Here is a 12,217-nt window from a genome sequence, read left to right on the forward strand (position 1 = left end):
CACCACACCCAGCTCCCTATGAAGTCTTAAAATCAGAAAAAACTGAAATTCCTCATATATTCATTAAATCAAAGACAAACTACTAAATCACTTGGCTATTAAAAAAGTTTTATTTCCTAATTAAAATTTTAGTTAATAAACTTCAAAGGTTTCCCTTCTGCTGATTTAGGTTTCATTTGAATATTCAAATGAATATCCTTATGAATATTTATTCATTTATTACCAACCCTGATGAAACAGGAAATTATTTTAATATGCCAAGTATAATATATCTGACCTCGGTCTTCGAGGTTTCTGGCTCCTAAGGTTTACTGAATTTCAATTACACTTTAATGTCACAAGTTAATTTTTTTTCTAGTCATTTGAGTTTAACTTGGCAAAGAGGGATTAATCTTCCAGGATTATTAAATTCATTTCCAATATTCCTCTAATTTTTTTAATTGAAAAAGCAAGACAACTAAGAAAAAAAATCTAAACAATATTCTCTAATACTTCACTATAATTATATTCATTTTTCATATCACCTAAGTATCCAGACTTTCAAAAGTTGTATCTACTATTTATAGATAATATTTTTCAGGTTCCTACATTGTATTCAAACTTATTTATTTATTTAGAGACAGGGTTTTGCCCTGTTGCCCAGGCTGGAGTGCAGTGGCAGGATGATAGCTTACTGTAGTCTCCAATTCCTGGGGTCCAGCAATCCCCTGATCTCAGCCTCTGAACTAGCTGAGTACGGGTGTGTGCCACCATGCACAGCTCGTTTTGGTTTTTTTTTCCCTATATAAATGGGGTTTTGCTATGCTGCCCAGGCTGGTGTAAACTCCTGGCCTCCAGCGATCCTCCTACCTTGGCCTCCCAAAATACTAGGATAACAGGCATAAGCCATCTCACCCAGCCCAAACTTAAAATTTTTAATAGCTTCAGCATTTATAGAACATTCCCCTGTATGGGTGTGGTGGCTCATGCCTGTAATCCCAGCATTTTGGGAGGCCGAGGTGGATGGATCGCTTGAGTCCAGGAGTTCGAGATCAGCCTGGCTAACATGGCAAAATCCCACCTCTACAAAAAAAATACAAAAATTAGCTGGGTGTGGTGGTGCATGCCTATAGTCCCAGCTATTCAGGAAGCTGAGGCAGGAGGACAGCTTGAGTCCAGGAGGCAGAGGTTGCAGTGAGCTGAGATTGTGCCACTGCATTCCAGTCTGGACGACAGAGTGAAACCCCATTTCAAAAAAGAACATTCTCCCAAAGTTGGGTATTTCATTTTCTTTGTTCTCATACATTATGCTATGATGAACACTTTTATTTCTATTTAATTATAACATTAAGATAAGTCCCTAAGGATGGATTCGTTAGATGAAAGGAACACTATAAAGTGTCTTGCTATGAAATGTCAAATGTTTTCCAAAAAGGTAGTGCTAACTCAGAACTTCCTGAAACCAACGATTCTGAACCTACTGGTAAAAATCACTGCTATATTTATGGCACTGGATATCATAATTTAGAAAAATAGCTTTGTTATTTTAATATTTACCAAAGTAAAATGGTATTTCAAAATTGCCTAAAGATACATTTCCATGATTACAAATAACGATAAACATTTTTCTGTGTAATGTTTGTATCTTTTCTCCATTCTTTTACTCAGGAACTTTACTTTTCTAAAAAATCTGAAACGATATTCTCATACACTATAATAGCAGCATTTCATCATATCCAAAAAATGATTATATTTCCTGGTACCTCTCCCTCTACATTGTTATTTTTCATTATATGAAAAGTGTATCTATATATATATATTTTATATATATATATGCATCTCTTTATGTTTTTTGTTTAAATTTGAGAAAGCTATTTTATCTCAAAACAAAATCAGTTCACATTGGCAATTTTATAAGTTTAAAATGGTTAACTTATACATTTGAAGTTTATTTTCAGTATGATGAAGTGTGAATTTTTTTCAAAACTGCTATTTAATTATCTCAATATGTAGTATAAATAGCTCTTCCATGTGACATGGTTCTAAAACCATACTTTTTTCACAATGGATTCTTATGTATAGTAACAACTATTTCTGAACACTCTAAGCTGTTTCACTCACATTTCATTCTCTGCACAAAACTCTGCCTTTAAAAAAAGTTTTTTTTTTTTTTTTTTGAGACAAGGTCTCGCTCTGTCACCCAGGCTGGAGTGCGGTGGCATGAAATCAGCTTACTGCAACCCCTGCCTCCCAATCTCAGGTGATTCTCCCACCTCAGCCTCTCAAGTAACTGGGATTACAGCTGCATACTACTACGCTGGCTAGTTTTTGTAATTCTGGTAGAGACCAGGTCTTGCCATGTTGTGTAGGCTGATCTCGAACTCCTAGGCTCAAGCTATCTGCCTGCCTCAGACTCCCAAAGTGCTGGGACTGCAGGCATGTGCTACCACACACAGTGAAAACTCTGCTTTTCTAGTTTTGAGGATTGTTTTAATATATAGTAAAACTAGTAAAACTCCCATCCTATCACTGAGTTTTTTCTTTGACATTGTCACTGGTTGAGTTTTCCATGTGCATTTAGCTGCAAAAGTAATCCTCAGGGATTTTTTCTTTTGTTTTTGTTTTTTAGGGATCTGCATTAAGTTGGTATTAATTTGGGAATAACATCTGTTTGAAATAACATTTTGTCTACTCGCTGAAGAAACATGGTACAGTTTGCATTAAATTCCTAAGTCCATTGATATTCTTTTAACAATGAGTAAGACCTTAATTTGAATTTGACACTATCAACTCAGTATTATTAGTATTACTTTACCATTGTTTTTCACTAATGGTCTTCTCAAAAGGCACAATGGGTATTTCCCATACTAATTTGGAATTTCACAATCACCTATTTCTGGTGTTTAACAACATCATAGGTAGATCCTGCCTTCATCTTCTGGCATTTCTGAAGGAGATGCTGGAGGAAAGTGCTATTTTAAAATATAAAAGGAAAACTCCTTTTTTTCTTTCCCTCCTATCCATCCCACCATCCAACAACTAAATTCTTGATTCATAATTTAATTTATAAAGAAAGGAATATAGATTCCTACAAAAAATAAAATACAGATCCTCTACAAAATATAAAATGAAAAATAAAAATGAGCCAGGTATAGTGGCCCATGCCTGTAGTCCCAGCTACTCTGGGAGGACTGCCTGAGCCCAGGAATTCAAGGCTGCAGTCAGCTATGATCACGCCACTGCACTCCAGCTTGGGCGACAAAGCAAGGCCCTGTCTCTTTAAAAACAAAAAAATTGGAAGATTGATTTTGGCATTTTATGTCTCAAAACTATGACATCTTTTTTCCATAAGAATAATTAGATAAATATTTTAGGATAAAATGTGGGTGGCAAAACTGGCTGAAGAAGCTATCTAGGGAGAAATAGAAAGTAAGGCAAAATAACAGGGTGGTTGTAATATATTTCGTGTGAATGTCCTACTCTTCTGGAACAGAACATGAGCATCTCTGATGCCAAACTGTATTCGTAGACTTTTCATTCTCAGGTCCACCCAGAACTGAGTACCTGAGAAAGCTTAATACATGCATTGAACTGAAATGAAACAGTTATCATTTGCCTAAATCTACTCCATAATTGGTCATAGAGAACCAATATGGAGAGGTCAGAAACTCAAAGTATAAGCTTGCACATTTTATTTTTACCTTCAAAACCAGAATTTAGAAGGTGCTCCCCCAGGTCACAACCAAACACCCTCTCTTTCAAGATTCCCCGCTGCTTCAGCTTCTGTTTTGTTGGACGAGACTTCATGAATGTTCGTAAGAACGTAATGAGCTTGCCGTGCTTTTTAGACACTAGAAATCAATAAAGAGAAAAGATCTGAGTTGTGGCAAGAGGTTACATTTTACTTAGCATAAAAAGAAGCATATCTCAAGAGGCTGACAGCAAAATAATCTATTATAAACATACTTTATAATCTTTAGGAAATTTCAGCAGAAGTTTAGCTAAGAGTTGTGTTATAAATAACATCATAATTTTGTACTTTCTTCTTGCTGCGGGAAGTCAGGGACCCTGAACGGAGGGACCGGCTGAAGCCATGGCAGAAGAACATAAATTTTGAAGGTTTCATGGACATTTATTAGTTCCCTAAATTAATACTTTTATAATTTCTTACGCCTGTCTTTACTGCAATCTCTGAAAATAAACTGTGAAGATTTCATGGACATTTATCACTTCCTCAATCATTACTCTTGTGGTTTCCTATGCCTGTCTTTAATCTCTTAATCCCATCATCTTCATAAACTGAGGATGTATGTCACCTCAGGACCCTGTGATGACTGTGTTAGCTGCACAAATTGTTTGTAAAACATGTGTGTATGAACAATATGAAATCTGAGTATCCAAAAAGAACAGGATAACTGCGATTTTCAGGGAACAAGGGAGATAACCATAAGGCCTGACCACCTGCGGGGCTGGGCAGAACAAAGACATATTTCTCTTCTTGCAAAAGCAAATGGGAGAAATATCACTGAATTCTTTTTCTCAGCAAGGAATAGCCCTGGGAAAGAGAATGCAGTCCCAGCGGGAGGTCTCTAAAATGGCTGCTCCGGGACTGTCTGTCTTATGTAGTTGTAGATAAGGGATGAAATATGCCCTGGTCTCCTGCAGCGCCCCCAGGCTTACTAGGATTAAGAAATTCCTGCCTAGTCAGGAATTTCAAATTTTAGTCAGACCAGTTCTCTGCTCTTGAACCCTGTTTCCTGTTAAGATGTTTATCAATGACAATGCATGCACAGCAGGACATGAAACTTCATCAGCAATTCTAATTTCGCCTTGGTCTTCTGATCTTGCTCCGCCCCCATTTGCCTTGTGATATTTTATTGTCTTGTGAAGCATGTGATCTCTGTGACCCACACCCTATTCGTAAACTCCCTCCCCTTTGAACACTGCTAATAAAAACCTGCTGGTTTTGCGGCTCAGGGGGCATCACGGAACCCGCCGACAAGTGATTTCTCCCCCGGACACCCAGCTTTAAAATTTCTCTCTTTTGTACTCTTTTCCCTTTGTTTCTCAGACTGGCCAACACTTAGGGAAAATAGAAAAGAACCTACATTAAAATACTCGGGGCTGGTTCCCCCGATATCTTCTCACCATCTTACCTTATGAGACTGTAAGCAAATTTAAGTGTTGTAACCCACGATGTTTGAATCAAGCTTGGTAAACCAGTCATCTTCCCAATGAATACTTAAGGATGTTACAGGATTACAAGAGGAACCTGAGTTTTACTGAATGTATTGCTTTGGAGATCTTTATAGTAAGTAAGACCTAAAATGGTGTAAAAGCAGTTTGCATTTCTAGTCAATTTTTAAATTATTTTACTTGATGGTTAGAAATTATCATAGTACTTGTCATCTGTTGAATATAACTGAAAAAAGAAAACTCTCATTTTGCAAAGAGGACAATCCCATAATGACACAGAACACACTCGTCAACCTAATGGCTATATAAATACAAAACACACACCCACACAAGCATCAGATCTTCCATTAACATTCATCTATAATATACTAAGTATATCATCTTAAATCCATTATAGATCAAGGAAAAAGGTGAGTAAATTAATATTTGAAAAAATATTTCCACTGACTGACACATTAGAAAGACAACTGAAAAAAACGGAAAGTGAACGAATCCCTTAAAAATGACTTTTGCTGAGAAGTACAGCTTATAGGGATAATTATGCTAAAAGTCAACATACAACAATATCATGAACTCAAAGATTAGTTGTTAAATAGAAGACTAAGCTGGATGGCCTCAATCCACCTACTAAGTTTGCAGATGATTACTGAGAGTCTTACTGAGGCCTATTATACATTTTTAAAATTTTCATGGGTACACAGTAGGTATATATATTTATGGGTACATATTTTGATACAAACATGCAATGTGTAATAATCACACCAGGGTAAATGGGGTATCCATCCCCTCAAGTATTTATCCCTTGTGTTGCAAACAATCCAATTATAGTATTTTAGTTATTTTTTAATGTACATTTAAATTATTTTTGACTGTAGTCAGCCTGTTGTGCTATCAAATGCTAGGTCTTACTCATTCTTTCTATTTTTTGTCCCTGTTAACCATCCCTATTTCCCCCCCAACATCGGCTTATTACCCTTTCTGGCCTCTGGTAACCATTCTTCTACTCTCTGTCTCCATAATTTCAATTGTTTGGATTTTCAGATCCCACAAATAAGTGAGAATGCAAAGTTTATCTTTCTGTGCTTGGCTTATTTCACTTAATATAATAACGTCCAGTTACATCCATGTTGTTGCAAATGACTGAATCTCATTTTTTTTTATGGCTGAATACTGCCCCATTGTGTATATGCACCACATTTTCTTTATCCATTCATCTGCTGATGAACACTTAGGCTGCTTACAAATCTTGGCTAGTGTGAGCAGGGATACAACAAACATGGCAGTGCAGGTATCTCTTCTATATACGAATTTCCTTTCTTTTGGGTATATACCCAGCAGTAGGGTATATACCCAACTGTAGGATTGCTGTATTGTATAATAGCTCTATTTTTAGGTTTTTGAGGACCCTCAAACTGTTCTCTATAGTGGCTGTGTTAATTTACATTCCCACCGACAGTGTAAAAGGGTTCCCTTTTCTCCACATTTGTTACTGCCTGTCTTTTGGATAAAAACCATTTTAACTAGGGTGAGATAACATCTCATTATAGTTTTAATTTGCATTTCTCTGATGATCAATGACGTTCAGCATCTTTTATATACCTGCTCGCCATTTGTATGTCTTCTTTTAAGAAATGGCTATTCAGATCTTTTGCCCATTTGTTAATCAAATTATTTTCCTTTGAGTTGTTTGAGCTCCTTATATATTGCAGTTATTAATCCTTTGTCAGATGGGTAGTTTGCAAATATTTTCTCCCATTCTGTGGGTTGTCTTTTCACTTTACTGATTGTTTCTTTTGTTGTGCAGAAGCTTTTAAACTCGATGTGATCCCATTGTCCATTTTTGCCTTGTGCCTATGCTTGTCTGGTATTACTCAAGAAATCTTTTCTCCTCTAATTTTCCTGGATATTTTTCCCAATTTTTTTAGTAGTTTTATAATTTGAGGTCTTAGATTTAAGTCTTCAATTCATTTGGACTTAATTTTTGTATAAGGTGAGAAAGAGGGGTCTAGTTTCATTCTTCTGCACATGGATATCCAGTTTTCCCAGCACCATTTATTGAAGAGACTGTTATTTCCCCAGTGTATGCTCTTGGCACCTTTGATAAAAATGAGTTCACTGTAGGTGTGTGGGTTTGTTTCCAGGTTCTCTATTTTGTTCCACTGGTTCATGTGTCTGTTTTTATGTCGTGCTGTTTTGGTTATTATAACTCTGCAATATAATTTGAAGTCAGGTAATGTGATCCCTCCAGTTTTGTTCTTTTAGCTTAGGACTGCTATGGCTATTACTTAGTTCTATATAAATTTCACTATATTTTTTTCTATTCCTGTGAAGTATGTCATGGTATTTTGATAGGAATTGCACTAAATCTGTAGTTTGGTTTGGGTAATAAGGACATTTTTAACAATATCGACTCTCCCAATCCATGAACATGGAATACCTTTCCATTTATTTGTGTTCTCTTCCATTTCTTGCATCAGTGTTTTACAGTTTTCATCATAAAGATCTTACACTTCTTTGGTTAATTCCTAGGTATTTTATTTTATTTGTAGCTATTATAAATGGGATTGCTTTCTTGATTTCTTTTTCAGATTGTTCACTGTTGGGATACAGAAATGCTACTGATTTTTTCATGTTAATTTTGTATTCTGCCACTTTACTGAATTTATCAGTTCAAATAGTTTTTTGGTGGAGTATTTAGGATCTCCAAATATAAGATCATGTCATCTGCAAACAAGGATAATTTGGTTTCTTCTTTTTCTTCAGTTTGAGTGCTCTTTATTTCTTTCTCTTTTCTGATTGCTCTAGCCAGAATTTCCAATACTATGTTAAAGAAGAGTGGTAAAAGTGGGCATCCTTGTCATGTTCCTGATCTTAACAGACTTTCAGTTTTTCCTCATTCAGTAGGATGCTGGCTATGGGTCTGTAGTATATGGCTTTTATTATGCTGAAACATGTTCCTTCTATACCTATTTTTTGAGGGGTTTTATCAAGAAGGGATGTTGAATTTTTATCAAATGCTTTTTCAGTAATGCTGAAATGTTCACATGGTATTGTGCTTCACTCTGTTGATATGATGTATCGCATGTATTGATTTGTGTATGTTGAACTATCCTTGCATCCCTGGGATAAATCCCACTTGGCCACGATGAATGACCTTGCTAATGTGTTGGTGAATTTGGTTTGCTAGTATTTTGAGATTTTTTTTTGCATCAATATTCATCAGTGATACTGGCCTGTAGTTTTCTTTTTTTGATGTGTCATTGGTTTTGTATCAGTGTAATACTGGCTCTGTAGAATCAGTTTGGAAGTATTCTCTCCTCTATTTTCTGAATACAGTAGAATTGGTAGTTGTTGTTCTTTGATTAAATGTTTGGTAAAATTCAGCAGTTAAGCCATTGAGTCCTGGGCTTTTCTTTGCTGGGAGATTTTTTATTATAATTTTTATCTCATTATTTGTTATTGGTCTGTTCAGGTTTTGGATTTCTTCATGGTTTGATCTTGGTAGGCTGAACGTGTTCAGGAGTTTATCCACTTATTCTAGATTTTCCAATTTACTGGCATATAGTTGCTCATAATAGCCCCTAATGATCCCTTGAATTTCTGCAGTGTCAGTTGCAATGTTTCCTATTTCACATCTGATTTTATTTGGGTCTTCTTTTTGTTTTTCCTTAGTCTAGCTAAAGTTTTGTCAATTTCGTTTAACTTTTCAAAAAACCAACTTTTTCTTTTGTTGATCTTTGGTGTTTTCTTTTCAATTTCAGTTGTATCTGCTCTGATCTTTTATTATTGCTTTTACTTCTACTAATTTGGGTTTGGTTTATTCTTGCTTTTTCTAGTTCTTTAAAATACATTGCTAGGGTGTTTTTCTTGTTTCTCATGTAGGTACCTATAGCTATAAATTTCCCTTTTAGTACAGCTTTTGTTGTATCACATAGGTTTTGATACATTGTTTCTATAATCATTTGTTTCAAGAAATTTTTTCAATTTCCTTCTTAATCTCTTCATTGACTCACTGTCTTTCAGGAGTATACTGTTTAATTTCCATGTGTTTGTACAGTTTCCAAAATTCCTTGTTACTGATTTCTAATTTTAGTCTGTTGTGGCCAGAGATGCTTGATATCATTTCAATGTTTTCTTTTTTTTTTGAATACTTTTAGATTTGTGTGACCTAACATATGGTCTATCCTTGAGAATCATCCACATGCTGAGGAGAAGAATATGTATCCTGTAGCTGTTGCTGTTGGATGAAATGTCCTGTAAATATTTATTAGGTCTATTTAGTCTATAGTACAGATTAGGTCCTATGTTGATTTTCTGTCTGTAAGATCTGTACAATGCTGAAAGTGGGATGCTGAAGTCTCCAGCTATTATTGTATTGGGATCTCTCTCTCTCTTTAGCTCTAACAATATTTGCTTGATATTTCTGGGTGCTCTAGTGTTGGGTGCATATATATTTACAGTTGTTATATCTTTTGGCTAAATTGACCCCTTTATTATCATATAGTGACGTTCTTTGTCTCTTCTTATAGTTTTTGTCTTGAAATCTATTTTGTCTCATGTAAGTATAGCTACTCCTGCTCTTTTTTGGTTTCCATTGACACGGAATTTCTTTTTCCATCCCTTTCTTTTCAGTCTCTGTATATCTTTATAGATGAAGTGTGTTTCCTATAGGCAACAAGCCATTGGGTCTTGTTTTTTCATCCATCCAGCCACTCTATGTCTTTTATTGAAGAGTTTAGTCCATTTACTTTCAATGTTATTATTGATAAGTTCAGACTTTCTCCAACCATTTTGTTATTTGTTTCCTGGTAGCTTTGTGGTCTTCTTTTCCTTCTTTCCTTCCTTCCTGTCTTCCTTTGAGTAAAGGTGATTTTCTCTGGTGGTATGATATAATTTCTAGCTTTCTACTTTTAGTGTGTGCATTGTATGCTTTCGGATTTGAGGTTATAATGAGGCTTGAGAATACTATCTTATGACCCATTTTTAAGCTGATAACAACACTGCATAGACAAACAAGCAAAAAGAAAACTAACAGACTGTATGCTTTAACTTCATCCTTTGCTTTTTAACTTTTTGTTTTTTCTATTTATATTTTATTATACTGTCTACATCTTGAAAGGTTGTTCTAGCTATTATTTTTTATTGGTTCATCATTTAGTCTTCTACTTAAGAGCAGTTTACACACCACAGTTAGTGTTATAATATTCCATGTCTGTGTACTTACTACTACCACTAAGTTTGTATCTTCATATAATTTCTTACTGTTCATTAATGTCGTTTTCTTTCCGACTGAAGTATTCCCTTTAGCATTTCTTATAGGACAGGTCTGGTGTTGATGAAATTCCTCAGCTTTTATTTGTCTGGGAAAGTGTTTTACTTCTCCTTCATGTTTGAAGGATATTTTCACCAGATATAGTACTCTAGGGTAAAGTTTTTTTCCTTTAGCACTGTAAATATGTCATGCCACTCATTCTCTCTTAAAGTTTTCACTGAAAAGTGTGCTGCCAGATATACTAGAACTCCACTGTATGTTCTTTTTTCTTCCTGCTATTAGTATCCTTTCTTTATTCTTGACCTTTGGGAGTTTGATTATTAAAATGTCTTGAGGTAGTCTTTTCTGGGTTAAGTCTGTTTAGCGTTTTGTAAACTTCTTGTGTTTGGATAGCGGTATCTTTCATTTTGGGAATTCTCTGTTACTATCTCTTTGAATAATAAACTTTCTACCCCTATCTCTTTCTCTACCTCCTCTTTAAGGCCAGTAACTTAGATATGCCCAATTAAGACTATTTTCTAGATCTTATAGGCATGCTTCATTCTTTTTTCTTTTGTCTCCTTTGTGTATTTTCAGCCTGTCTTCAAGCTCACTAATCTTCCGCTTGATCAATTCTGCTATTAACAGATTCTGATATATTCTTCAGTATTTCAACTGCATTTTTGAACTCCAGAACTTTTGCTAGATTCTTCTTAATTATTTCAACCTCTTAAACTTACAGGATAGAATTCTGACTTCCTTCTCTGTGTTATCTTGAATTTCTTTGAGTTTCCTCAAAATGACTATTTCAAATTCTCTGTCTGAAAGGTCACGCACCTCTAGGGTTGGTGCCTGGTACCTTATTTACTTTATTTGGTGAGATCATGTTTTCCTGGATGGTCTTGATGCTTGTGGATGTTTGTCAGTGTCTGAGCATTGAAGAGTCAGGTATTTATTGTACTCTTCACAGTCTGGGCTTGTTTGTACCTGTCCTTCTTAGGAAAGCTTTCCAGGTATTCAAAAGAAGTTGGGTGTTGTGATCTGCATCACAATACAAGCTGTATCTGAATTAGTGGACACCCCAATTCAATAATGCTGTAGTTTTTGCAAATTTGTACAGGTACTGCCTTGGTGGTCTTCGGTAAGATCCAGAAGCATTCTCTGGATTACCAGGCAGAGACTTTTGTTTTCTTCTCTTACTTTCTCCCAAACAAAGTCTCTCTCTGTCTCTGTGATAAGCTACCTGGAGCTGGGGTGAAACAAGCACCCGTGGCCACCACCACTGGGACTGCACTGGGTCAAACCAAAGCCAGCATAGCACTGGGTCTTGCCAAAGCCCACTGTAACTGGTACCTGGCTACTGCCTGTGTTTGTTCAAGGACCAAGGACTGTATAATCAGCAGGTGGTAAAGCCAGCCAAGCTGTGTCATTCCTTTCAAGGCGGTGAGTTCCCCCAGGCCCTAGGCGGGTCCAGAGATGCTGTCCAGGAGCCAGAGACTGCTGTCAAAAACTTCAGAAATCTACCTGTTTTTCTACTATATTGTAGCTGAGCTGGCACTGAAACCATGAGATGCAGTCCTTCCTACTCTTCCCTCCCCTTTCCACAGGCAGAGAAGCCACCCCATGGCCACCACCACAAGCCCACAGGGAGTACTGCCAGGTTACCACTGATGTTCACTCAAGGCCCAAAGGCTCTTGTCAGCTTGTGGCTAACGCTGCCAGGCCTGGAACTCATCCTTCACGGCAGTGGGCTCCCCTCTGGCCCAGGGCAGGTCCAGAAATGCTGACCAA

At 36.3% G+C, this 12,217-nt stretch overlaps 1 protein-coding gene across 14 annotated transcripts in view; it reads right to left on the minus strand.

Moving 5' to 3' along the window:
- The window catches only part of ARHGAP32 (Rho GTPase activating protein 32), a 306,989-nt gene that overhangs the window by 31,246 nt on the left and 263,526 nt on the right, over nucleotides 1-12,217 (minus strand). For all 14 annotated transcript variants that reach the window (XM_045370763.2, XM_074015632.1, XM_045370762.2 and 11 more), the window contains one exon: nucleotides 3,681-3,830. In XM_045370763.2, coding sequence (XP_045226698.2) covers nucleotides 3,681-3,830 — 150 coding nt within the window. The remainder of the gene's footprint in view (nucleotides 1-3,680; nucleotides 3,831-12,217) is intronic.

Source organism: Macaca fascicularis, chromosome 14 (assembly GCF_037993035.2).
Source record: "Macaca fascicularis isolate 582-1 chromosome 14, T2T-MFA8v1.1".
Lineage (NCBI taxonomy): Eukaryota > Metazoa > Chordata > Mammalia > Primates > Cercopithecidae > Macaca > Macaca fascicularis.